The 27,913-nt window shown below is 43.6% G+C and overlaps 2 protein-coding genes across 6 annotated transcripts in view; one reads left to right on the top strand and one right to left on the bottom strand.

Moving 5' to 3' along the window:
• The first annotated feature begins 1,418 nt into the window (after positions 1-1,418).
• LOC118083541 (broad substrate specificity ATP-binding cassette transporter ABCG2-like) lies at positions 1,419-21,991 on the top strand. Its single transcript, XM_060278438.1, has 16 exons — positions 1,419-1,610; positions 3,502-3,715; positions 4,811-4,870; positions 5,871-5,985; positions 7,055-7,207; positions 8,516-8,673; positions 9,191-9,342; positions 9,757-9,861; positions 10,632-10,879; positions 13,739-13,821; positions 14,516-14,605; positions 15,839-15,963; positions 17,235-17,389; positions 18,227-18,316; positions 20,074-20,168; positions 21,707-21,991. The coding sequence occupies exons 1-16, from the start codon at positions 1,607-1,609 to the stop codon at positions 21,852-21,854; spliced, it is 1,995 nt and encodes a 664-aa protein (XP_060134421.1). The 5' UTR covers positions 1,419-1,606; the 3' UTR covers positions 21,855-21,991.
• The window catches only part of PKD2 (polycystin 2, transient receptor potential cation channel), a 28,244-nt gene continuing 14,826 nt past the window's right edge, over positions 14,496-27,913 (bottom strand). The window contains exons 13-16 of one of the 5 annotated variants that reach the window (XM_035112038.2): positions 27,740-27,900; positions 25,806-25,953; positions 25,371-25,578; positions 14,496-14,982 (exon numbers count right to left, since the gene is read on the bottom strand). In XM_035112038.2, the coding sequence (XP_034967929.2) occupies positions 14,873-14,982; positions 25,371-25,578; positions 25,806-25,953; positions 27,740-27,900 (627 nt within the window). In that variant the 3' untranslated portion in view covers positions 14,496-14,872. Of the gene's footprint in view, positions 14,983-21,686; positions 21,822-22,429; positions 25,579-25,805; positions 25,954-27,739; positions 27,904-27,913 lie in introns of those variants that run through there. The other 4 variants (XM_060278436.1, XM_035112039.2, XM_060278437.1 and 1 more) reach the window with 4 other exon arrangements.

Here is a 27,913-nt window from a genome sequence, read left to right as displayed (position 1 = left end):
TATAAGAAATACAACCCGGCATATAAGACGACCCCCAACTTTTGAGAAGATTTTCCTGGGTTAAAAAGTAGTCTTATACACAGGAATATACAGCAATCCACTTGTTACAGGTAAGTAGCCGTGTTGGGTCTGATGTAGTTGAAACAAAAAATAAATAAAAAATTACTTCCAGTAGCACCTTAGAGACCAACTAAGTTTGTCATAGGTATGAGCTTTCGTGTGCATGCACACTTCTTGAGATACACTGAAACAGAAGTCACCAGACCCTTTCTTATCTCATTATCCATGATAAAGCTTTCTTTAGCCATCTCACCCCTTGCTTTTTCCTGCAAGACCAATTGCAGTCGTTAACAGTCCTCAACAGGTTTACCACTCCTATCAGCCAGTCACTCATTCCCACCACCCTTCTGAGTAATACCCCTCCCCACCCTCTGACTATACATAAGGGTCTGGTGACTTCTGTTTCAGTGTTTCTGAAGAAGTGTGCATGCACACGAAAGGATCATACCTATGACAAACTTAGTTGGTCTCTAAGGTGCTACTGGAAGGAATACCTAACCCACACTGGATATAACATTCTTTTGACCTTTCCTCCTTTCAGATAAAATAAATAAACTCAATAAATAATAATTGTGTTAATTGTGAAAAAGAAAGCAATGCACGTGTGAGGGGGTGGGGCAGAGCTGGCACAAGCCATTTTGGCACCTGAGGCAAACCACAAAATACCCCCCCCCCACACACACTGGTTCCCACCTCACCGGAGAAGAAGGGGTGAGTGAAGATCTAAACCAGAAACAAAGGAGGGCCAGTAGTGGTGCAGTGGTTAGAGCATTGGACTAGGACCTGGGAGACGAAGGTTCAATTCCCAACTCGGCCGTGAAGCTGACCTTGAGGGCTAACCACTACCTCTCAGCCTAACCTGCCTCACAGGGTTGTTTGCGGATTAAACGAGGAGCAGGAGAACTAGGCACGTCCCCTTGGAGCTGCATGGAGAAAAATGGTGGGGATATAAATGCAGAAAATAAAAGAGCCTGCTGACCATGGGATCCTGTCGCCTCACCTTGTGTCCCATGGGGGCGGGGGCAGCCCATATAACCCAGAGACAGGAGCCCCCCCTCCCATTGTCGTAGCCAGGGGGGAGGGGCTGCCTCCCAATCAAGTACTGTACGTAAATCAATTAAAAAAAGCTTAATTAACTGAGATTCGGCCCACCCCACCCCCAACATGAAGTCTCTCCCCCCCCACACCTAACATAAATCCTAGCACTATGCTGCTCAGCCCAGTCCATGACGTCGATTTTTTTGTGCCCCCCCCCCAATATTTTGCCGCCTCCCACGCTCCGGCCACACACGCCGCGCGGGAGAGTGAGGGTGGGCGAACGGGCCACGATGGAACGTCCCCGGCGGAGCCGTTATTTCCTCGCTGGCGGTGAGATGGGGAAGGGAGAAGAAGGCGGAGCGGGACGGGACCTCAGCGCGCGCTCTCTCTCTCTCTTTCTTCCGCCTTCACCTGCCGAGGCGCTCACCTGGGCCCCCTTCTGCTCGTCGGAGTGGGATACTGTTTTCAGCGCGTGCGCGGCACCTCGCCCGCCCCGGCGCCTTCATGAATGGGTAAAAGAAGAAGGAGAAGGAGAAGAGGGACGGAGGGTGTGGCTGGAATGGTTTAAAAAAACAGGGGAAATGTGGAAGGTGGGGGGCTACTCTCTAGTAATCCCGTGGTTTTGAGGGGGGGGAAGTGAATGTTCATGAGGGGTGGGGTGGGGAATCTCTCAGGAAGCAGCAAAAGGGCGCTCTTCAAAATGGGTTGAACTTCCAAATCGTTCAGTGGCTCTGAAATGCCTCTAGGCCTAAATATTTATCTTTATTATCAGTATCATTATCATCATTATAATTATACTCTGCCCATCTCTCTGGCTTGCCCCAGCCACTCTTAACACATAGAAAAACATAATAAAACCAGTGCTTTTTTCTGGGGGAACACATATCCCTAAACATTTTGTGTATCTTCAGTTTGGCCTCATTGAAGGGCAGTATTTCAATATGAGTAGGAAAATGAGAGTACTCCCTAAACATTTTTTAAGAAAAACAAACACTGAATAATACACTCAGATGTTTTGGTATGCTACAGGCACCCTGAATCCAGAATTTGGGGTGGGTGGATGGGCAGAAGAAGGGCTCTGAGGTTTGAAGAAAAAAAATGGGGGGGGGGGACATAAATTCTAACCATGGCCCTTCTCTGCTCATTGTACCTTTAAAAAAATAAAATAAAAATAAACTGCCGATGCATTAAAACTATTGTGGCAGTGTGCAATAAGATGTTTCCTAAAAACACATACGCAGTGTGCATAGATGCTCACCTTGAAACCTCTGTAAACCCTTTAAAAACTCATTAAAAAGCCAGCAGCACTTACCCAATGCCAAACTCCACCACAATTGCTCCCTACAAACCTTCTCAAACTCCACAGGCCTCAATAGTCAGCGCAAGGATTGCTCTTACAAAGGCTCCTGGGATCGATAGGCGCTGTTTTCGCTCCTTTCCCCCCGCCTTTCTGGCCTTTTCTAGGGCCGTTTTTGCAATTGTTAAATTTGCTTCCAGGTTCGGCATGATGCTTGTGTGCACAGTTGTGCATCAGTTGGACACTCATAAATAACTGGTAGATTCCCTAGAATATTCTGAATGGAGAAATTCAGCAGAGCTCAGGGACTCAGGGACACACTCCCACCCACTCCCCAAGCATGTCTGGGTCTTAAGTTGTCTATAAGAGACAACTTCATTTTTGAGACAGAGTCTGCATATACACCATACATTTATAGCACATGACTGCCCCCAAATACAGTAATTATGTGAGCTGTAGTTTACCACCTCACATAGCTACAGTTCCCAGCATCCTTAACAAACTACAGTTGCCAGGATTATTTGGGGAAAGTCATGTGCTTTAAATGTATGGTGTGAACATAGGCCAAGATAGAGAGGCAGACAGCTTACCAGAAGGCTGAAAGGCATAAGATGATGGAATGCCTCTCTGGGGATCTGATGGGGCAGTGTTTCTTAAGTTAAACAAATATTACAGAAAGACCATAAGCCCTCTCTATCAAAGGAAGCCAAACCCTGATAACGGGTGCCCTTGGAAATCCCCACGGCCCACGCAAATGGAGAGAGTGTAACAGAAAATTAATTTAGTAAACTTGGATGCCCTGATCCTCATTCTGTTTCCTTTAAATTGCCTTCGTAAAAATTATATTGCCGGTGGTGTCAGAATAAGGTTACTAGATTTTTAAATGAATCTGGGGACACTTTTCAACTTCAATAGGAATGATAGGATTTTGTCAGGGGACTGATTTGTAAATCTGGGGACTGTCCCTGGGAAACGGGGACGTCTGGTAACCTTATGATAGAATTGGGTACATGATATACTTTTGCTATCTGTTGCTACTGGTTCCTTGTTTGTTACAAGCCTACAGTGACTTTTCCGATCATTCATTTGTTTAATGCAACCATCAGCATTTCCATCAAGACTCAGACAAATTGAAAAGCATGTAAGCATAAGTGGTGATGAAGATGCAGGTTTACGGAAGAAGAAAATCAGTTTTCTAGGATCTGAGTTCGCTGAAGGAAGCACAATGACCTTTCATCACATCAGCTACAGAGTGAAAGTGAAGACTGGCATCTACGGCTTTCGAAAAGTGGTTAAAAAAGATGTCTTGACGGATGTCAGGTATGCTTAATTGCCATTGCTTACCTATTTTGGGGGTGCAATTACTGCTTGTTCCATGTACGGAGAGCAGGCAAGGTGTGGAGTGGCTTCATTGGAGGGGAAGTTCCTGCAGCTCATTGGTAGAGCATCTGCTTTGCATGCAGAAGGTTTGAGGTTCAATCCCTGGCATCTCCAGGTAGGGTTGGGAAAGATTCCCCATCTGTAACCCTAGTGAGCTTCTACTACCAGTCGACATAGACAGTACTGAGCAAATGGATCCACAGTATCATGTGGTATGAGGCAGCATTCTATGGGTGCTGCCCCTGGTATTGTTTTACGTGTGTTCTGCTCTGCAGGTGGAATACTCATGGTCAAGAGATGCCCTTCTGAACCCATCTCTCTGTGTTACAGAGGCCAAGCTTGTTTCACCTAGAGGCAGTGCTCCCCCCCTTTCTAAAAAAATGTTTAGGGGTACTCTCATTTTCCTACTCAAATTGAAATACTGCCCCTCAATTAGGCCAAACTTAGATTCACAAAATGTTTAGGGGTATGCGTAGCCCTGGTACCCCCAGAAAAAAGCACTGCCTAGAGGGTTTTCCAAATGGGTCTGCAGCTGCTTTTGGACTACAACTCCCATCATCCCTAGCTAGGAACCTCTTAGGCCCCTCTATGAACAAAAGGATCCCATCCATTAAGAAGAGGAACCACCTGGATCTAACTCGTATAGAAAAACTAAACCCAAACATAAGGTGAATATTTACGGCATATAACCCATAATCTTGTAGAAAAGGAGTAAGGAACCTGTAGCCTACCAGTTGTTGCTAAATTACAACTTCCATCATCCCTGACCGTTGGTCATGCTGGCTAAGGCTGATGAAAATTGCAGGGTATTTCCTGTTGTAGAACATGTTCTGCCTCTTGCACACTGATATTTAAAGGGGTGGGTGAAAAGATGCTTAGTTTTCAAATTATGAAGAAAGTACTAGTTTTCAAACTATGAAGAAAGAACTAGTTTATTTTTGTCAAAAGTGAATAATTTTACCAAAGATGTCATTTTATTGGAATGGATTTACACATTAAACAACTGACTTCTGACAAATTGCTTTACATTTACAGTGGTGTCATGAAACCTGGTCTCAACGCAATCTTAGGACCTACAGGCTGTGGCAAGTCTTCGTAAGTGTTAACATATGGGTAAAGATCTCTTTTCTGATAATATTAAACGTAACATTGCTATAGTTTTTCTTTTTACATTTACAACCAGTAAGTGAGGTTCTGCAATGAACATGCATATTTGATTAGAATAAAACTCAAGGTACATTTTTCAAAATGGCATCAATCAAAACCAGAAAAGTACAAGGTAAAAAGATTCAGCATGGTGTGCAGAAAATGGGTAAAAATAAGTGTTTTTTCCTCATCTTATAATACCGTAACTTGGGTTATCCAACACAGCTGAATATTGGAAAATGCAGGGCAGACAAAAGGAAGATCTGCTGCACACAGCACATACTTCAACTCTGGAATTTTCAGCCACAGGATGTATTGATGGTAACCCAACTTGGATAGCTTTAAAAGGGGAATTTGTTGTTGTTGTTTAGTCGTTTAGTCGTGTCCGACTCTTCGTGACCCCATGGACCATAGCACGCCAGGCACTCCTGTCTTGCACTGCCTTCCGCAGGGGAATTAAGCAAATTCATAAAAAGATAATGGAGATGGCAGGACTTTGAATACCAGTTGCAGGGACATGAGTTTGGAGTGCGGTTGTGCTCATGTCTTGCTTGAGCACATCTGGTCGGCTAGCATGAGAAGAGGCTGCTGGGCAAGATGCAGAGGCACCAAATTGCCCCCAAGATTGAGGGGGCCTGATGCGTAACTCGCATGTGTGACATCACATGTGTCCGGAGGACACTGAGCACTCTAGAGGAGCTGGCCACTGAAGCTGTGCTGCTCTCAGCTCCACAGTCAGCCTCCTCCGCCCCCTCAACATTGAGGGGGCCTGACTCCCTTCCAATAAGTATTAAGGGGGCCGAAGACACCTTGGCCTTCTAGAATTAGTGTACCTGGCTAGACGGGTTTTTGGGGTGATCCAGCAGGGCTCTTCTTAAGTTCGTAACAGTATGATCTTCAGGTGTTGGCACAAGTAACTTTTCTTGAGTCCTTTTGATTTTTCTTATAGGCTCCTGGACATTTTAGCTACAAGGAAAAATCCTAGAGGCCTGTCAGGAGACATTTTGATCAATGGCTTCCCTTTGCCTCCTAATTTTAAATGTATTTCCGGATATGTAGTACAGGTAATACATATCTCGGTACATGTGTGATAGCTATTATTCTATTTAAACAAAGGATTTTTTATGATACTTCATGTGTTAATAGTTTGCCAGTGCAATAGCAGGATGCCAGTGCTATCAGTGTCTCCTTTCTTGTTGTGGTCTAAACCACAGAGCCTAAGGCTTGCTGATCAGAAGGTCAGCAGTTCAAATCCCCGCAACGGGGTTAGCTCCCGTTGCTTGGTCCCAGCTCCTGCCCACCTAGCAGTTCGAAAGCACATCAAAGTGCAAGTAGATAAATAGGTACCGCTCCAGCTGGAAGGTAAACAGCGTTTCCGTGCGCTGCTTTGGTTCACCAGAAGCGACTTAGTCATGCTGGCCACATGACCCGGAAGCTGTCTGCAGACAAACGCTGGCTCCCTCGGCCTATAGATGAGCACCGAAACCCCAGAGTCGTCTGCGACTGGACCTAACGGTCAGGGGTACCCTTACCTTTATCTTTATTGTTAATAATGTAAATCTGCTCATCTTCTCTGGTGGGCACCATTGTGCGCCAGCACCCCCCCCCCCCCCGCCTGCTGAGATCCAACAGGGAAGCCCCAGGGACAGTTTCCTGGGCAGCAAAGAAAGCCTATGGGCTGTGCTTGTTGCCTGGGAAATGGATCCCATCCACCCACTCAATTGGAGAATTGTGAGTGGGCATGGGGTGGGCCACCAGGCGGCAGGTTCAGCCGCCCCCGGCATATAGCGGAGGCTGAAAAGCTAGAGTTTTCTCTTGCACTTGCTGTTTCCCAACTGATTTCATTCTAGCTTGTACCTGAACATATGGAGTGGGCCATAGCTATTAGCCACTTGTCATCAGTGCTCATTAAATAATCTCCTGAGCAGGCGACTTCAGCCAGCTCTGGTAACATCAAATGACCTTCAGTGCCCTTTAGCAATCAATCAATACATAAAAAATAGTAGCCTCTTCTCTTGACACAGCACAGTAGCACTTTCTTTACTATGGTAATGCATACTGTACTAACAATTGTGCAGTAGTGATAAAAGCTAGTATAATGCTCATTTGAAAACTTTTTTTTTAATCAATAAGGATGACGTAGTGATGGGAACATTGACAGTCAGAGAAAATTTAGAGTTCTCAGCGGCCCTTCGGCTACCATTGTCTATGAGCAAAAAGGAAAAGAGAGAGAGAGTTGAAACTGTTATCAAGGAACTGGATTTGTCTAAAGTTGCAGACTCCAAGGTATCTCTGTAGTGGCATTTAATACTGCCAAACATTAATTGTTAATGTCAGAACTCGTGTTATAAATACTGGCAGATTATGCAGCCCTTTTGGCCATCTGCCACAGAGGCCTTTAGTTGAGATTCCTGCATTGCAGGGGGCTGGACTAGATAGATGACTCTCGGGACCCAACTCTACAATTCTATGATTGTCCCTACCTACCTCTGCAGGGGTTCTAAGTGCCCATTGTTTGCTACCCATTCCCACTTGATTGTGAGACTATCTCAGCCCCTTTCTTAAGGGGTGCTGGTGGCATGGGAGCTACTGCAGCACATCTCCCTTCTATGCCACTGGAGTAAGCTGAGGAGCCCTGGGCTGGGGAGAGAAGCCTCGCCACTCTGGCATTGTCACGGTTTCTGGGAACAGCAATGATGGCATAGTTTGGAGCTGCTATCATAGGAATGGTCTGTGCTGTAGTGTGGAGATGGGAAGCCCCAGCCCTGGTGACCAAATGCAGGCCTGCAGACCACTCTGTTTGGTCTTTGGGGCTCTTCCAGGCCATGCCCCCTCTTTGGACCCCACGCTCTCACCAGTCCTGCACCATGCCCTCCTCAAGTGCTAGAATGTGTCTTTGAACTATACTCATGCCTCTGGCTTGCCTGCCTAGATGGATGGAAGATAGAGGGGATGAGTGTGTGTAGAAAACCTTAGGCTTCTGCTGGAAGGTAGCATAAAGTACAAAGATAAAAGAAGACCCAGAGCGGGTTACATTGAAATCAAGCACTTAATACCAAGGTTGGCTGGTCTATAACCGCAACTAGTTCCCCTACCCTCCCTCTGACCAGAGTTTGAGCAGCAGTTGCGGGGAGGGGAGAGAGAGAGAGAGAAAGGAAGGAAGGAAGGAAGGAAGGAAGGAAGGAAGGAAGGAAGGAAGGTAGGTAGGTTATGGGTTGAGTTCCAGAGAGACCTGTGGCTTGGGAAATGGAGGTGTTATAAGCAGGGGTGGACTTTGGTAAAATGGTGCCCTGAGTAAGCACAAAATTTGACACACCCCTTTTCACGCCACCTCCCTCTTGCCTTCTGTTCTGCGCATACTCTCAAGCGCAGTATGTCATGGTTGTGGCATATTTTGTGCCCCCTCAGCTCCGAGCCCCGAGAGAGGAACTGCCCTAAAACCGCTGCTGGTTGTAAGAAAGGTACCTGAAAGATAGGGGCGATGCCATCTTATGGGGGGGGGGGAAGAGGTCCAGAGATTTTTCCTGTGTGCTAACTGAAACATTTTCATAGTTTTGAGGATCCTCACATTGGAACTTCATTTCCTGTACCTAGATTGGCACCTATTTTTTCCGTGGAGTTTCCGGGGGAGAGAGGAAAAGAACCTGCATTGGACTAGAGCTCATTACGCACCCTACAGTATTGTTCTTAGATGAGCCGACAACCGGATTGGATGCCAGCACAGCCAATGCTGTCCTGCTTCTCTTAAAAAGGTAAATTGTGCTAGACTCTTGGAAGCTGCACCTTATGGCTAATGATGTACTGTACTCTCTAGATTGAAGCAAGAGACAGACAGACCGGGGGGGGGGGGAACCTGCACCATGGCTGGAATATTGACAGTCTGATGTTCCTTGGCTTGGTTTGTTTTTCAACAAAGCAATTATTTTTAAAGACAGCATTCCTTTTTTGTTTTTTTGTCACAGCTTTTGTATTCACTTTCTTACGCAATAGTTTCCCCCATGCCTCCAACTCTGGTGCGATCCCACAAGACAGCACTTGTGTTATAGTAGTGTTGTGAGTGTGTGTGACATGTTAGGTGGATATGGGTAAATTAAGAGGGGTTGAGTTAGAAGACTATCAGTTTTGGTAAGAATTTTTCTTACAGTGCAGCTTAATGCAAGAGCCCAGTGTTGTTATCTAAAGTTATGTCCATGTGTGTTGTGAATGGTTTGGAACATTAAAACAACAGGTAATTGCAGTAGTTGACGGTCTTTTCTGTGTTGCATTCAGGATGTCGGTACAAGGGAGAACAATAATTTTCTCAATCCATCAGCCCCGGTACTCTATTTACAAATTGTTTGACAGCCTGACGCTACTTGCTGCTGGAAGACTTCTTTATCATGGCCCGTGTGAAAATGCTCTTCCATACTTCAAAGGTCTTGGTGAGTTTTCATGTTGTATGTTAACTTTAGACCCAGAATTGAGCATGAGTCCTTTCAAATTCCTGGATCCAGCAAGAGTTAAAATCAAATGAGGATCCCATTGTTGAATTAGCCAGGCAGGGGCCATAATGGCTGCTTATCCAGTCCAGGGATGGGCAGCGGTTGCAGTTCATTATGTCCGGTGAGTGGGACCACAGTGGCCCCTAAGTACGGGTCATTAGTTTTGTTGGCATCCATCTGTCTTGGGATACAATGGAAGAGCGCAGAATGTGGAGAACTGAATTTAAGACTGAAAACATGAGAAACTGAGAGAACCGAAAGTGACAGTTCATTCCATCACTACCTGTAGATGTGTTCTCATTAAAGCTGCCTCAGCTGCCGGCTGTGTAAAAATAAACCATCTTTTATTCACAGGTTATTTGTGTGAACCATATAACAACCCTGCTGATTTTTTTCTGGACATTATTAATGAAGATTCAACTGCTGTTGGAACGAGTAAATTGACCATCATTACTATACGTATGTATTCTGAAAGTCTTCAGAGTTACCTTGATGAATTTGTGTGTATCAGCACCAAACCACTTCTCTCTGTGTTTTGTTTAAAGTACTTATCCATTTGGTCCTAAAATGTGATAGGAGGTTCTACTTTTTTGTCAAAATTCCACCCATCCCCACCCATAGAATTGGCGGAGTTACTAGACCAGATTTAAGTAGCTTCTGTTCTAATCAATCACAGCCCTAAGACAATATTGGGCTGCATGCACACTGTTCATTTATATTACATTTTAAGCACATCACTTCCCCCAGCAAATTGTGGGTCGTACAGTTTACCTCTTACAGAGGTATGATTCTCATCTCCCTTAACAAACTGCAGTTCCCAGGATTCTTTGGGGGAATTCATGTATGTTAAATGTGCCTTAAAAATATGGTATGTGTGCAGCCTTAGAGAGTAGTCCTAACTGTCCAGATCCTCTGGCTGGAGTGCTTTCAGTTTGAGGCAGAGGTGCTAGAGGTGTAGAGCAGCTCCGCTAGCAACGGGAACTGGGGGACACAATTATGCCCATGGAAAGATCTGTGGGCATAGAACGACCACCAGCAGTATTTTTGCTAGCCGTAGGCTGTGAAACGCGGCATTTCAGTGTTCACTCAGAAGTAGCTTTGAATCTGTTGCAAGATGGTCAGCCTGTACACAACCTAAGATAGTTCAGAGTACACAAACTGTGATTTAATTTGCACCTGTTGCTCATTTGCAAAGTAGTAATCTCAGTTTTCATTATCATCCCAAACAGCCATTGATGAAGACAATGAAATGGAAGACATTGACAGCATTGCCTTAGGATTAGCCGCACGCTTTACCAGAAGTGCTTACTACAAACAAATGATAGCAGACCTCGATGCACTATCTTCGGACGATAAAAAGAAGACGACAGTTTATGAAGGAATTCCGTACACCACACCCTTTCTTCATCAGCTCAAATGGGTGTCCAAACGCACATTCAAAAATCTGCTAGGAAATCCACAAAATTCCACTGCCCAGGTACCCCAAATTAATGGTTTTTGGAGGGGGAGATCAATGTTACTAGGAAGCTATGTGGGCTATTTAAAAATGAATTGAATTTAAATAACAAAGAGCTATAGGAATAGTTACGTTTGATATACTGTGAAATGATGTCAGGGTGGGTGTTGGGAGCAGGACAGCAATAACTTACATGGTGTCAGTGAAGTGAACTATTCAAAGAAACAAAATAGCTCAGGCCTAGTGAGCACAGCAGGGGACCCAGGTGGCGCTTTGGGTTAAACCACAGAGTCTAGGGCTTGCTGATCAGAAGGTCGGCGGTTCGAATCCCTGCAATGGGGTGAGCTCCCGTTGCTCGGTCCCAGCTCCTGCCCACCTAGCAGTTCGAAAGCACATCAAAGTGCAAGTAGATAAATAGGGACCGCTCCGGCGGGAAGGTAAACGGCGTTTCCATGTGCTGCTCTGGTTCGCCAGAAGCAGCTTTGTCATGCTGGCCACATGACCTGGAAGCTGTCTGCGGACAAACGCTGGCTCCCTCGGCCTATAGAGCGAGATGAGCACCGCAACCCCAGAGTCGGACACGACTGGACCTGATGGTCAGGGGCCCCTTTACCTTTAGTGAGCACAGCAACACTTCCCAGCTGATCTTTCCCCAAGGAGGCAGTTGTGAAGACTGAATGTCCCCACCTTTCCAAGGCTCTCTTAAGTCTCCTTCTCCCCTGGCTCCTTCCCAAGCACTCTGAGACTGCTTTGTCTTGGCTGTCTTTGCTCTGCCCTCTTCATACCTCTTTGGGTTCTGGGAGACCAGTGGGGAAGGGAGCTGGACACAGCAGGAGGAGGAGACTCCCTGGCTTCTTCAGCAGCCTGCCTCATCTCTGCCTCTTGGCCTCCACCCTCTGCCTCTGGACAGCTCTCTGCCACAGCCCCTTCCTGCTCACTAAACCCTGTTACCTCCTCCCAGTCAGCTCCCTTTTCTTTCTCTGACCACTCATTGTCCCACCACCAATGCCCGGGCTCCGAGCCTTCTTCCCTTGGGGGTTCCCCAGCTGGTGCCTCCCGCCACTCCTCTGCATCCAACTGCTCCATGACATCTGAACTGTGTCCTCTTCTTCCCCCGGGAAGCACATTTCGAGCACATGCCTATACTAGAAACATCCGCAAGTTGAACGTGACAGAAACGACGAGGGACAGGCAATGTTAGCAGAGCTAACATTGTCGGCCCTGCTGTCCTTCTCATTGATTTTCTGAACACTGGGTCATAATGCCTGAAGAGAGCTGTAGAAAACAGCAAACAGCAATGTATTGCTGTTCCAGCAGGCATTCTATCCAAAGGGCTTCTTGTGCTTTCCTCTCAGACAATGTGTCCATTCCTTTTGCTATGACCTCCACTTCTGCTGCAAATTCATCAAGAATTGTGCAGCGGTTTTCAAAGATACACAGTGATTGCTAATCATCTGTTCAGAGGCCGTGAAGTTAAAAGCTTTGTGTGTGTATGTTGATATTATGGGGATCCCTATTAATTGCTTTGTAAAAGCTTGACCTTGTGACGAGAATTAGGATTTTAAGAACCTATAATCTTCCAGGGTTAATGGGCCTGACTTTTTTCTCACAATCATTTCTATCTCCCTAACCTCATTAGGGATGGATTTTGAATGCATTCTTAAAAACTCCACATTTCATTAAGCCTTTTTTTGTAATCTTCTTAAATTGGTCTTGATATGATCTTTGTTTCCCACTTCAACTGGCTTAGCAGTAGAATTATCCCTGACATTTGGGCCTTTCAACAAGTCCTTAGCACTACGGTACCATGTATTGAGCACTTTTAGTGTTAAGGCTCAGGCAATCCCTCCTGCTTAAACACGACTGAACAGGCTGTTACCATCATATTGGCTGAGATTTTCATCACTTTTGCTTGTTCTTAAGAAAGCAAAGCATAGTTTTTAATCAGTTTGATCATTGTCCTCTCCCTCCTTCTCTCTGTGTATTTCATATATAGAGAGAAATATATGTGCGCATGTGCTTGTGTAAGTGTGTGTGTAAATTGGCTGGGCAATTTTATTGCTCTGTATAAATGTGTTTAACAATACCTGGTTTGTTCCAAAATCTGGAAGAGTTTAAGCATATCTCTGTTGGATTTTACCTTGTAAACATTTAGTAGAATGTTTTCTTTTCAAGTTCACGTTGAGTCGTTCAAGTTGTTATTATTTCTAATAACATTTTAAAGCAAACATTATTTTGCAAAGGGGGGGAGTTGCATAGAATTCAAGAAATAAAAGAAAGAATAAAAATGCAATTAAAGAACCAGCATTAATATTTCATGCAATGGATGTGCTTTTTCCTGTTTTCAATTCCAAATCCATAGACATGCTGTGGGCCATGTGAATGAAGCTTGTGGACCACTGGTGGTCTACAGACCACAGCCTGGGAACCCTGCTCTATGTTATAGTGAAGTTCCAAAGCCCATTTTTATAAGTTACCTACAGTGATATGGTTACTTCTTCTGTGGTTTCTCCTGTGCCAAAGTATGGCTTGTATCCACCATTTACTCACAGAAGACTGATTGAAATGAATTGGAATTATTGACTTGGGTCTGATGATTTCTATGGGTCTGCTCACTTGGGTACTTAGTTGGATACAACCCTTTGTTCAAGGACTAGCATGCCAGGCATGACTAGGGTGGTATATCAACACACATTCTTCCCTAACAAAGTGCAGTGCTCATCATCACAGCAGTAGAGTAGCATAAATGATAACAGCTATTATACTTTCACAAAGTCCGCTATTTTTCAAAAGTTTCCTTCTGCTCCTCACTCTTGCCTGCCCAAGAGAATAGGTTTTGAATATGAAATATTCTTCTCTCTCTCCCCCCCCCCCCACTAGATATGTATTGCCACTTTCCTGGGACTAATAGTAGGATCCGTATTCGCTGGAGTTAAAAATGATGCCACTGGCATTCAAAATAGGTGAGTAAATGCTTCAAAAAAGAGAGAATGCAATGTAGCATAATCTTGAGCTAGTATTTCTGTGCAGAAAAGTTTAGGTAACCAATTACTTTATGAAGTATTTTATGCTGCAATATCCAATGTATTTGCTTAAAGATTTCTTTGACCACGGGACAGGGGAAAGTAATTTCCCCAAGCTTTACCCAAGGCTTTTTTCCCTTTTAGAAAAAGTCTGGGATTCTTTGATTCTATCTTTTAAGAGCTTCCTAGAGTTCACTCATCTCTAGCAAAGCTGAGCCACCCAATTCAAAGCATCTGTTTCTCCCATCTAAGGATGAGGGAGAAATTTGTTTTTTATGCATTTTCTTGTGAAACTAACTAATTGGCACCTAAACCAGAAAGCCAACTGAAGGACGGCTATCTTTCAAAATTTGCACTTCTCCAAATTTTGCAATGCAGTTCTAAAGCTGCAATTCAGCTGCAGTTCTAAAGCAGCAATTCTGACTAAACAGTGTGCGCAAAAATATATTAGAAGAAATAATGTACGAAACTAAATTATATCAGGAAATTGCTTGCAGAAATGCATATGTTAGAAGTAATCCACACAAAAATACGTAAGGATTTTTGCAGAGATTTTTTTTTAATTGCAGATTGATGCAGAAATTAATCTGTGCCTTGGTATCTCTAATTCTGTAACTTTTGGGTTCCCTTGTAGAGTTGGTGCTTTGTTCTTCTTGACGACCAATCAGTGTTTGAATAGTATCACGACTGTTGAACTTTTTATCACAGAAAAAAGAATATTTATGTAGGTAAAACTGTGTGTAATGGAAAACCAAGCTTACTCTTCTGCTAGTAGCCTTAATTGCTTACCTGTTCTTTGGTTGAGTAACTCATCAGTCAGTTCCACCCATGGAGCACATGCTTGCAACCATTTTGCCACACTTTGTACCACTTATCAGCCCCTGGTTGTGATCAAAGCCTCCTCTTCACTTGGTAAGGAGATACAGATGGCCAAGCTGTCCTGGCTGAGAGCCCTCAGTCTGTAGTTTGGCTGTCTGTATGGGCTCAGGATTTAGGGAGAAAGAATTCTCCAAAACACGGGTAAGAAGCTTTTTCCAATCCAAGGACCACATTCTCTTCTGGGCAACCATGCGAGGATCACATGCCCATGGTGAATAGGGCCTGGGCAAAAGTGGGAGGAGCAAAAATTTGACCGTTGTAAACATAGACTAGTTTCTACACACCCGGCACATCTTTCTCTGTCCTCCATCCAGACAAGCAAGAGGCATTATCACAATTCAAAGACACATTTCAGCCAGGAAGAACCAGGTATTGCCTAAGAAGAGGCTGTGTGACCTGGAGAAAATTACTAAGAGCCAGAAAAAGGCCACACCCTGCTCTTTAGCATCAGTTTTGGCTCCTAAGGAATATGTGAATGTTGAGCCCATATTCCATTTCAGCGAATTGTAGCTCAGCAGTTGCATGCTGGATGCATTGTGGACCTGGGTAGAGCAAGCACACTTTCATTAAAGCTTCAGGGGCCCTAGCTAAGTTGCAGAATATGTGCTTTGCATGTTGCAGAGTAGTGACCTCATATAATCATAGAGCTGTAGAGTTGGAAGGGATCCCGGGGATCATCTAGTCCAGTCCCCTGCAATGATCGAATCTTGCCTTTGGTGGGCTTGAACCACCAACCTTCTGGTTAACAGCCAGGCACACTGACCCATTGTGCCACAGGGATGACTAAGGGCATGACATGTTGCCTGAATAATCCTGGCACCATCTGGTCACCATGCTATTTCTGTTCTTCATACTACAGCTGAATGTGATTATATTGTGGAAATCTTTCGTAAGTCACTTTTGATACCCTCACAAATCTATAAAGCAGGACACAAATCTATAAAGCAGTTCTAAATAGATAACATAAGCATCTGAGGAATGTCTGGTACTAGTTTGAAAACTAGATTGAAAACTGCTGCCATTTATGAATCCATTTGTTGGTTGTGCAAGTCCTGAATGTATGCATTTTGTGTTGCAGACATGAATATATAAGTGGCTACTATAGAGTGTCTGCATATTTCTTCTCAAAGATAATAGCTGATATGGTGCCCATGAGGACTTTACCTGGCATCATCCTCACTTCCTTAAATTATTTCTTGATAGGCAAGTATACAACAAAAGTCATGTTTCCTTTTTCCTTAATATAGATATTAGATGGTGGCAGGCAGGTTGTTTGTTGCATATCACTGTTGCTGGAAAGCACAATATGCTTTTTTTTTTGGCCACTTACAACCATGCGTGTATTCAGACACACCCTCTCATACCAGCGACTGAGGAATGAAGTGGACTTGATACGGTACTGGAAATGTTTATGCCATTAAAAATAATAATTAGTCTTTAAGGCGCCACAAATGCACTGGTTGTTTTGCTGCAGGAGACTAACATGTATGTTCCTCTGGAAACAAATAGTAAAGTTATTGTTTTCCTTTTGTCGACCAAATCTCACTTTGGATGTAAAGTATATAATAGGTTAATTCTAAATTAGCAGTAATATAAAACACATACCCAATGCTTGAGCTGGGGTAGGAGAGACCTGCTGACCCCCATATCTTGGCAGCCTCGTCAAGCACTGTGTATGGGGCTTGTGGATTTCATTAAGACCCACTCAGCCCAGAATTTGGGTGGTTAAAGCAGAAAGGGATAGCAAAAAGCTCCAAAAAGTTCTCCTGAGCTGGGGGGACTGAGTATTGAAAGGCTAAACACAGCTCTTAAGCATTTATGAAAGTGGTGCACACTGGACCCCAAATACAAATGTCACATATACACAGATGTGATCTGAGTGGACAGTGATTGACCAGGGTATCAATCTTGGGGTCGTGGTGGAGAGCTGGATGAAAAGGTTGACCCAAAGTGCAGCTGCTGCAAAAAAGGCAAATTCTTGGCCTTTCAGGTAACAAGATCACAGAACATTGCATTCTGTGTTCTGTTTACATGTAAGGACCAAAAGCATCACAGTCAACAATGCTCTTTATTGACAAATAAAACCAGCTATGATATTAAGGCTGGCATGCTAATGCAAAACTGCATATGTGTACAGTTTTGCTCATGGGGAAGCCTGCATTGCAAAATTTTGATACTGTACTGTGTATGTACATCTACAGTGGTATCTTGGTTCTCAAATTTAAGCCGTTCTGGGAGTCCGTTCGACTCCCGAAACAGTTCGAAAACCAAGGTGTGGCTTCCGATTGTTTGCAGGAGTTTCCTTCACTCAATCAGAAACCGCGGAATCCACATCGGACATTCGGCTTCCGAAAAACATTTGCAAACCGGAACACTCACTCCCAGGTTTGCGGTATTTGGGAGCCAATTTGTTTGGGAGCCAAGTCGTTCGACCACCAAGGTACCACTGTATTAACATTTTTAATCTGTTTCAGGTTTCAAGCCAACTGTGGTAGCCTTCTTTACCATGATGTTTACTGTTATATTAGTCGCCTACACAGCCAGCTCCATGTCTCTGGCAATAGCAACAGGGCAAAACGTCACGTCGGTTGCAAACCTCATCATCAATATTTGCTTTGTTTTTATGATTGTGAGTTTTGGTTGATTCTTCTCTTTCCCCTTCTTCTTTGCTGGGTGGGTGGGGGGTGGGAATGTTTAGACAGATACTATGCAAAAAAGGCCACATTGCCACATTTCAGCCACCATCCAAAGTTCTACCACATGAACGGGATGATTCATGGGAGAGCAAGTTTGCCTTCAGTGGCTGCAAGACTCCTCCATCTGTCTTGGGAGACAGTGCCTCTTTGAGACGGGTATGAGAGAGACATGTTTTTTTGCAGCTGGGGCAGATGAAGGCATCCAGTTGTGCTGCTGCAGATGCACCGCGGGGTTCATTATCTCTGCAATCCTCCCAGCAGTCATTCCTGTTCTGGCCACTGCTATGAATGTGCAACCTGTCTGTCTGTCTCCAGGCTTTGTGGTTGTCTGCAAGGGATTCCCACACGGAGGGGTTGATGTTCCCAGCCTTCATGCCACGTTTGCAGACATCTTTGTAATGGGAGTTGCAAAGATGGTGTCCTATCTAAGACGCTTTATCCCATAGAAAACAAATAGCCATTCACTCCCTCAGGAAAAATGTTTTACTGCCATTAAACGAACTTAAGATGCACCCCTGAAATGGGGGCGGTGAATAAAAAACGCATATTCAGTTTGCTGAACTTTAAAAAGTACATGTTTACTGATGATGGGCACTCCAGAGGAATAACTTCTCGGTAAACATGAAATCCACAGATCTACTTGTGTATATTTCACGGTGCTGAGGATGAATTCTGGAAATGGCTGAAATTCTTTCAAGAGCTCTGGGTGAAATTCTTTTCTCTCAGTTTGACTTTTCCCTGTCTTTTAAAATTATTATTACCATTTGTAGGTTTTCTCCGGCGTGCTGGTGAACATCACAACCATTTCACCTTGGTTGATGTGGCTGAAGTATTTTAGTATCCCGCGCTATGGCCTGAATGTAGGTATTAGCCTTTTCCTTTTTTTCTTTAGAATGGTTCTGGAAGTTTAGAACTTTCCACCAGCTACCGTACCATAACCCCGGCTGCAAATTCATATAACTGACCAGAGAATGTTGTCTTTCCCCTCAACATTGAATCTGTTTTTTTATTTTATATTAAATACTTCTTAAACACCCAAACCTCTAAGCAGTTTACATAAAATACAGTATGATAAGGTCTCTTTAAGGCTGAACCATATATTCAGGTGTTTAATAAAAACATGTTTGCCTGCTTAGCAAACAATTTTTATTAAACGGTGCATGTTACTTTCGCTAATTTTAAATGCAGGCATTAAAATGCCATTATGTTGGACCAATCAGGATTAGGACCCTAGGGTGGCAGGTGGGTTTGTTTTTTTAAAAAACAACAATGTGACTGATGTACCTTCAGTGATTTCTGCTCTTGGAGAAATATTAAGAGTCCCTTCTCGTTTCATCAAGCAACTGCCTGGATGATGGCTCTGTTATACCTGGTTTGGGAACAGAGGAGGGCTGTTTCTGATGGTGGAAGTGCAGGCCTGCCCCCTTTATAATTTACAGTGGTACCTCGGTTTATGAACACAATTGGTTCCGGAAGTCTACATAGAAGCTTTCACATACTAAGCCATTGCCATACACTAGTTACTGAATGTGTGAACTGGACACAAGCACACTTTCCTCACCCTTTTCTTTTAAATAAGAGAGTGAATTATGTGAATTGGACGCCACTACATGATGAGCGGTGGGAATAAAAAACACCCACCCCCACCCCTTTTGGACCTGTGACTTGAGATCACAAGACAAACAAGTGTGGAAAAGTGATCTCACAGCGACATCTAGTGATATAGGGCTGTGAACTGCAGAGTGTTGCCTGTTACACTATGTATTGGTGTACATTAATTAGTCAAATATCCCTCTCCCCCGCCCACATTGTTAGTTTGATGTGAATGATTTTTGGACTGGGGGAGATTGATATTTTGTTCATTTGTTAATTAGTGGGTCTGAGTATTGCCTTATTCTTTGAGTATGGCTTTTTTATAAAAAGGATTTTATATGAAATATTAATAGAATAGAATAGAATAATATTTATTGTCATTGTCCCCTTGCGGGAACAATGAAATTACTTGATTGCTGTATCAACTCAATTAAAACACTCCAAATGAATTAAAATACTAATAAGCACAATACAATACAATAAGCATAATAATACAGTATATTATATGATTCCCCCCACTTTCCCCAATATATACACTGTGTGTGTGTGTCCGGAAAGTCACTTTGAGAACTTCAATAAATCTAATAAATGAAATGAAATGCATATAAAACTTCAGGTGAAATAGGGTTTTCTGCTACAAAGGGGATGATGGGCTTTCAGTGTGTGTGAATTGCAGGATTTGTTATGCAACATTTCCCAGTTATGTTCTTAAAAGCACCAATAGATCCTTGGTATAGTAACTTGTGGCAAAAAATAGTGTTTGAAAGCAAGTGAGGCTGTTCAGACAGGATGCCTCTTAATGCGCACAGCGATTGACAGCCAAACTGAGAAATCTCAGCTACTTTTGGGATCTCCACCAATCCTGGACATTGAGAAGTAAATAAAATGTGTAATGCTTTCATATCCTTAACAAGACTGAAATTCTTGTCATTTTGCCTCTTCCCTTAGGTGTGAAAATATGGAAGCCTTCTCAGGTAATAACAGCAGAAACAAGCAAGTAATTCAGTTTTGTTTGTCTTTAAAGGCTTTGCAAGTAAATGAATTTACCGGGCTTAAGTTTTGCACAGAATTTGAACAAGGAGTCAACGTAACTTGCATCGCTCCTAGTCCATTTACCATGTAAGTACTTGGCATGTTGCAAACAGTTGTGCTATACAGTAAGCTAAAAAAAAAAAAAGATACCAGAGTTTATTTAAGTGTTATTCAGAGCTGATTTCTTGCACATCAGAATTAACTGGGGACGCGGGTGGTGCTGTGGTCTAAACCACTGAGCCACTTGGGCTTGCCGATTGGAAGGTCGGCGGTTCAAATCCCTGCGACGGGGTGAGCTCCTGTCGCTCAGTCCCAGCTCCCGCCAACCTAGCAGTTTGAAAGCATGCCAGTGCAAGTAGATAAATAGGTACCGCTGTAGCGGGAAGGTAAACTGCGTTTCCGTGTGCTCTGGTTTCTGTCACGGTGTTCCGTTGCACCAGAAGCAGTTTAGTCATGCTGGCCACATGATTTGGAAAGCTGTCTGTGGACAAACACCAGCTCCCTCAGCCTGAAAGCAAATGAGCGCCACAACCTCATAGTTGCCTTTGACTGGACTTAACTGTCCAGGGGTCCTTTACCTTTTTACCTAGAATTAACCCAAGAAAAGCCCACTGGATCAGGCCAATGGCTCTTCTAGCAATCTCCCCTCCTCTGGTCCTCAGCAACTGGTATTCAGAAGCATACTGCCTCCAACAGTGGAGGTGGAAAACACCCACTAAAGAGGCTAAGCTTAGCCTCCCCAACCCCCATTCCTGAATGGAAGTACATATTTGCCCCTTTGCAAAAAGGGACAAATAGCAAGAGGCAACTGCTGTTCTGCCCTTACCTCACCTTCCAACCTCAAGCCTTTTAAAAAAATAAAATCATTCTTTGAAGACTGCTTGCTCCTTTCTCCATTGGTGGAGTGCACAATACTATGCCTTATAAAAAAAACTATCTCCTATAGTATTATTTCCTCAGCCCACCTCCATTTATACAAGGGAGTTGGAGAGCACAACACTGGCATTGGGCTGGGAACTCAGCCGCTAAAGTGCCCAGGATGAGATGGGTTTATAAACTGGGTTGCATACAGCTCTGTTCCTTTGCTCATGGAAGGCTCTTCAATCCAGTGGAAGCTTGTGAACAGAAGATTTTTGCCACTTTCCTCTGCAGGGATGCTTTGGAACAGCATGGCAGAGCCTGTGCAAAGAACTGCAAGAGAAAGAGGAAATTTGCAAAAATTGCCTGCTCCCTTTCCACCCATGGAGCCTTGCATGAACAGAGGAGGCACAGCTGGATATAACCCAGCATCTATAAAAGTCCAAAGGTGAAAGGTGATGTGACCACAGTTATGGAAGAGAAGAGATCCTAGAAGTGGGCTGCAGTGGAGTGGAGAGGAAGGCTTCACTGAACATTGTCCTCTCCTCTGCTTAGGACAAGTCTTAGAGTAGGGTGTGTATGTGTATGTGTGGAGTGTCTGTGTCATCCTCGATCAACTAATAGCAGTGTCTTCTTTGTATTCCATCTTATGTTGTCATTCTTGACTTATATTAAGGAACAGCATTGAGAGCAAATCAAGAAAACTAGGTAAGATTAGGGACAATGCATTTCTAACAAAACTTTGGCCTTTAACCTGTGTTTGCTAGATGCACTGGAGAAGAATATCTGAAGATGCAAGGCATTGACATGACTTTCTTGGGCATGATGATGAATTACGTGGCTCTTATGTGCATGACAATCATTTTCCTCTTGATCGCATATCTGAAATTGAAATTTATTAAGAAGTATACTTAATGGAGCAGGGCACGCATGCCTACTGAACACTACCATGTACTTTTATGGTAAACATGTAATATATGTAAAGTATACAGCTGATTTATAAATCTTTTCTTTCTTTTCTTTCTTTCTTTCAAGAGAGAGAGTGGAAGGGAAGTGGCCATTGTGCCAATTGGAACTTTCCTCCCATTAGCAATTAGCAAATAGCCGGGGACTCCGAATGGGACCATGGGTGTGGCAAAGCATCCTCTCCCATGGTCCTAACCTGGCCTGTGACCTTCCCCACCAGTGCCATCTACATATAAAACTATAGGTATTTATCATCTACAATGTCACATTTAGATTGGCCTTGTCCTTCCAAACAGTGGCTGAGGTGGTCAATGTCACACCCACACAAACTCAAACCAGAGGTGGGAGCTCGCATGGTGGGATATTAATTTGCTCCTTATGCAAAGAGAATTTTGCTTTAGTTCAAGATCCATGGATTGAGTTGAACTGGGTCAAGAGACCACCTATTCCTACAACCTACAACAGGCCCATGGAACTAAATTGAAACCCAGCCTCTTTTCCCTCACCTAACAACACACACAAAGTACTGCAAACCATATAAAGTATTTATTAGGTGGGGTGGTGGTCACTATTAAACCAATACATCTTTGATCACTATGGAAGACTTGGACAACTAATAACTTTCCAACACACCTTTGCTATTAAGACATTAACCTAAAAACAGGGGGTAACTCACACTTCCATTGTGTGAAACAAAAGGGATACAAAAACAGGTAGCTTTGCTGTCATACACTAAATGTATGTACGTTGTCAGTATGCATGGATAACCCATGAAATCTTATTGCACTTCAAAATGAAGTTTGTTATTAAGTAACAACATGTTACAACAATATATATAAACATATATATATATATATATATAAACAAATATGATTATGAAAGCAAACATTTTGGTTTTTATAGCAACACTGCAAATGTAAGATATAATGATTGTGATGGCCGTAAATGCAAACAGGAAGACACAACTTTTGAAACAAGCACGCCAAGGCGTGTTGCAATGGCAGCTTCCCACTCTGTGGCTTGGCATCTGCGACAGCATGGCACGAAAGATTGGGGATGCCATTAGCACTACTGTGAGAAATCCCTGTGAACTGAAGCACCCTCTTCAAGACATCTAGCCCCCAGCAACAAAGCCAACTGAATGTGTCCCTATGAGTCATACTCTCACACAGGTTGTTGTTTTGGAAAGGCACCAAATAAAATCTTTCAGAAATCTAAAAGACTCGTGACTTGCTCCCTTTTGTGCTCTTGCTACATCACTAAATGACCTTTCATGCATTTTTTTATTTTATTTCGTGTCTAATTTAAGCAACAACCCAATCACAATCAGTGCCTAAGAATAGAATGTTGTAAATTTCCTACCAAAAAATTCAGTGAAAATAGAACTCGGAGTCCCTCTTGTGGTCCCTTTAATTTTCAATTAATGCAAGGCACATTGCTGTTCAATTGAAAGGCATGAGCTGACAGTCTGGCACCTCACAGAGGCTGCTTCCACAGTGGAATTTACTGTGGGATAGACATACTTTCTGCATGATGTTCTGAGCGCAACATCCTCCCCCCGCAAGTATTCCTCCTTCAGCTTTGGGGCAATTTCCTCAGGTGTAGGTGACCTGCCATCTAGCTGTTAATTCCCCCCATTTTTGCCAGTTATGACCTGCATGGATTTATCCAGCCATTTCCTTCTCTATGGTTATCCCTCCTCTCTAGGAATCAACACTTTATCATTTTAGCCCTTCCCTTCCCTAATTTCATTGCCTTTACATCAGTTTCTTACCCCATCCCAAAACTGTAGAAACAAGATGGGGGGAACAGTTATGATCTGGGGTGCAACCCAGGGATGGGGAGGGTGTAGCTAACCCCTTTACCCTCATGCTGCAGCTCTAATTGAAATTGCTTCACCCTGTCAACATTTGGGGCTGGGGACACTGCCTACCAGGCTAAAGGAATGTCCTTTGAATTTCAGAGGTCTGGAAACAGCTTATAGCTTGAAGCAGAGCTATTAAACAGGGTGTTATTAAACAGTACTTTTTCCTGGGGGTACTCAAAGGTACGCAGTACTGACACCTTTTTTCTGGAAGAAAAGCGCTGCTATTAAATCACCCACGTTTAGAGGCACACTGTGAAAATAGCAGCATTTTAAGAACCAGAGGGGACTTTGCCTTCACTTGCCATTTGAGAACTACTGCTTGCTTGAACAACAGGAAATTCCTGTGCCATTCCATGTAGAAAAAGAAAAAAAAGAGCATACCATCCCAGCCACATTATTCTGGACAGTGTGTGATTTCATTTCTCTCTGATGAATGAAATGCAGAGGTTACTTTTTTGGCAAGTAGGATAAACTACTGTAATACCTATTTCTCTTGAAAGCAGGCAACAGCTATTTATCCTTTGATTTGGACAGTTTCCTTAAAATACTATTAGAAGTACAGGATTTCCAGAACCCTGCTATCTTTTAAGAACATACGGGTAAGATTTGCAATAAAAATTGGTGTCAAAAATTAGCCCCCTTGAGGGCTAATTACATTTTTGAAGGAAACAGAGTCCAGGGGGGAAGCCTCAATGCATTTGTATGAAAACATGTAAAATAACTACTAACAGTGAAATCCTATGCATATTTACTAATGTGTTCAATTGTGCTGACTTTCAGGTAAGTGTGTACAGCAGCACCTCAGGTTACAGACGCTTCAGGTTACAGACTCTGCTAACCCAGAAATAGTACCTCGGGTTAAGAACTTTGCTTCAGGATGAGAACAGAAATCGTGCAGCAGCGGCGCGGCGGCATCGGGAGGCCCCGTTAGCTAAAGTGGTACTTCAGGTTATGAACAGTTTCAGGTTAAGAACGGACCTCCAGAACGAATTAAGTTCTTAACCTGAGGTATCACTGTATAGGATTGCAGCCTTAGTTATTGAGCTGACAATTCACTATATGAGCTTGCTCATTTTCTATAGAAAGCAGAGAAATTTGTGATCCTGTAGATCTTAAGTAGCTGGAACTGAGTCCAAGGCTGGATCAGTTCTCGTGTCTGGTAGTGCAAGGGTTCTTGCACTAGCAGATGTGAAAATTTTGCTATTTCACAACAGAGAAATCCAATACAACAGCTGTGCTGGTGGAAACTTGGTGCGCAACCTACTGTACAATCTATCTTGCGACAAAGTTACCTGCAACCTACTTTTACATTACTCTGTGAAACAGCGTTTTGCCAACAAAAGTATATCACAAAGTTATTTTAATTTAGTGCTACATTAGAGACAACCCCAAATTAACTTTTCTTTTTAAATCACTTCTTAAGTCTCCCGATTTTATATTTTAAAAAGCATCAACAGCTCAGCTGTTTCTCTGCTTACTGAATCTGCCTCTGCATATCTTAGAGCATCCTGTGACTTAGCCAAATCACTAACTGTGGGCAATACTCATAATTTTGTAGGCAAAGGGAAAAGTCTACTAGACGTGGACATTGTTCCCACCTCCTCCGGCATCAATGCCTTCAGTGGACTGTGAGGAAGAAGGGCGGGAACTCCTAGCCCGGGACTGGCCGTTGAGCCCCATTGGAGTTCCCAGTCTGTGGCTCACTTGGGATGCTGTATCATCCGATTCCCATCGCTCCAGCTCTTCTCGTACAAGTCTCTCCATCTGATCCCTGTGGACTTCATTATCACGGCCCAGCCTGTCGTCCTAGGCACAAATATCATAGTGTCCGGTCATACATACAAAGATTGCCCCAAAACGATACACTGCAGTGTATGAATTCTTAAATTAGGAAGAAACACTTCTGTGGTTTAAATGGTTAAAAATTACTAACACAGCTAACGGAAACAATACTTTGTCTTAAGAAAACAGGAATAGTATGAAACAGCAAATTTGCAAGAACTGTTTGCCTTTTTCCGGCACATGTGAGTTACCTCTGTGACCCCATCAAGCAGTCTCCCCAGCACCTCTTTCCTTTTCAGTTTTGCTCTCTCCATGGCTTCCAGCTTCACGATGACAGCGTCAATCTTAGAAACAATGCTGCCAATGGAATGCTCCATGCGATCCACTCGCCGCACCAACCTAGAGCCAAACATATTTTTTTTCATAAAATATGGTTTTTATTTAAACAATGCATATTTTATTTTGACTAGAGATTTAATGATCAAGCAAATCATGTAATACTTGTTAGGAAAAAGCCCCTCTGCCCTAGTGGTCTACTGCATCGATCAGTCTCTTGCATCCCCAATGAAAAAGAAGTATAAGAACAGGGAGAAACCCCGAGGAGCCGCAGTCAACCGAGGTGGTCAGTATTGAAGCAGTACCTGAATCAGGGAAGCCTCACTTTGAATTTTGCCTTTGACATGGACCTATGAAGTGGCCTTGGGAATGCCACTCCCATTCAACCTCCCATTTTTAGTAATGTAGTGGCCAACCTTGCAGGGCTGTTATGTGGATTTCAACAGTTTAATGCATGTGAAGTACCTTGATAAATAAATCCACAAATACATGGTTATTTGATTACGGTGTGTGTCAAATGCTGCACACAACACTCCACAGACCATAGCAATGGGAGCCACAGCGGCTTTGCATGACAACTGTCTTCTGGAGCACACAAGAGATGCCACTTTTAAATTGAGAAAAACAGCCAGGAGTTCATGCTCTCTGGCAATCCCATAGTTCTACTGCTGAATATACAATAGCTTTGATTAAAAGGGAGGAAAGGCACCATGCAATGTTCTTTGAACATTCATAATCAAGTAGAATTCCCCTATATCTGGACATCTCAGAAGACAAATCAATCAGTCTTACACGTACTGCTGTGGAAGGACACTAACAGCAGCAACCCAAGAACCTTTCAGCACCTCGCTCAGAATGACTAGGCAACAAAATCAGCAGCAATCATCTCCTATGCTTGCTGGCTGCTCATATAGCTACAACCCTATGCAAGGCTTTGCAACACACAACCAGAAAGACATCAAGATTAGAGAGGGGTCAGGATACTCAGTGTTTTAGCTTATTCTAGCAGGATGACAGCATAAATGCATGGCTGTCCAGAAACAATTACCAGAAACAATACTCCCACATTCCTTTGCTGGCTTAGTCACAGGACGGCTCATTGTTACTACCCATCTGTATTTAGTGTTATTTCCCCTTCTGTTTTCCACTGGAACAGAAGCATTTCCCCTCAGATATTTTTCAGCTGGATTCCCTCACATTTTGTTCCGAGACTGAAGTTTCCAGAGGCAATAAAGAGCCAGCCAAAATTCATAAATCAGAGATGGGAAGAAGGTACAGTGATCCACCAATGGAACTCTGAGCAATTTCTGACAACCGCCTTCTTCCCGCACCTTCTCCCAAGACAAATCCAGCACTCCATTGCAAGCAGAAGCCTCATGCCCCGCTGGTCTGAATGCAGGCTGTTTTTTACATATATAAATGCTGAAAACAAACAAAAGCAAAACCCATGAAGATCCTGATTATAGGAACTCTTGCCTTTGATGCCTATGCCCACCCCCAAGTAACAAATTCAAGTCTCTTTCTCACATACCCACACCCACCCGACAACATGTTGTTGCGGGGCTTTGCTTGTAAGTGATGGAGGACCACAGTTCAATGTTAAAGCATCTGTTTTGCATTCAAAGGTCCCAGGATTCAGTTCCCAGAATCTCCGTGTAGGGCTGGGAATATCCCCTGCCGGAAATCCTGGAGGCTGCTGCCAGTCAGTGTAGACAAGACTGAACCCAATGGACGACCAGTGGCCTGGCTCAGGTTGAGGTCGTTTCCTAGGATGCATTTCAAAAGGAATACCCAGAACTGTGTTGGACAATGACATTGTTTTAAAACCCCCAAAACTCCTAATACTAACACTTGAAATTCTTCATACGAAACCCCACTCGAGCTGCTGCCTCTCCTCCGGGAGCTGTGTCCGCTGTCGTCATCGTCGTCCTCTTCAGAGTCATCCAGGCTTCGTGGGAAGCTACGGCCACTCAGCGGACGATTCAGAGAGCTTCTGTCTAACTCCAAGTCCTCCTTTGTGGAA

Source organism: Zootoca vivipara, chromosome 9, assembly GCF_963506605.1.
Source record: "Zootoca vivipara chromosome 9, rZooViv1.1, whole genome shotgun sequence".
Classification (NCBI taxonomy): domain Eukaryota; kingdom Metazoa; phylum Chordata; class Lepidosauria; order Squamata; family Lacertidae; genus Zootoca; species Zootoca vivipara.
The sequence above is the reverse complement of the archived record's forward strand: the minus strand, read 5'-3'. Positions and strand labels throughout refer to the sequence as shown.

Bases quoted from the DNA above. Each gene is read 5' to 3' on its own strand.
- LOC118083541 (XM_060278438.1), top strand. The intron at 13,822-14,515 runs GTGAGTAAATGC...GTTCCCTTGTAG, and splicing joins GCCACTGGCATTCAAAATAG to AGTTGGTGCTTTGTTCTTCT. The intron at 15,964-17,234 runs GCAAGTATACAA...AATCTGTTTCAG, and splicing joins CTTAAATTATTTCTTGATAG to GTTTCAAGCCAACTGTGGTA.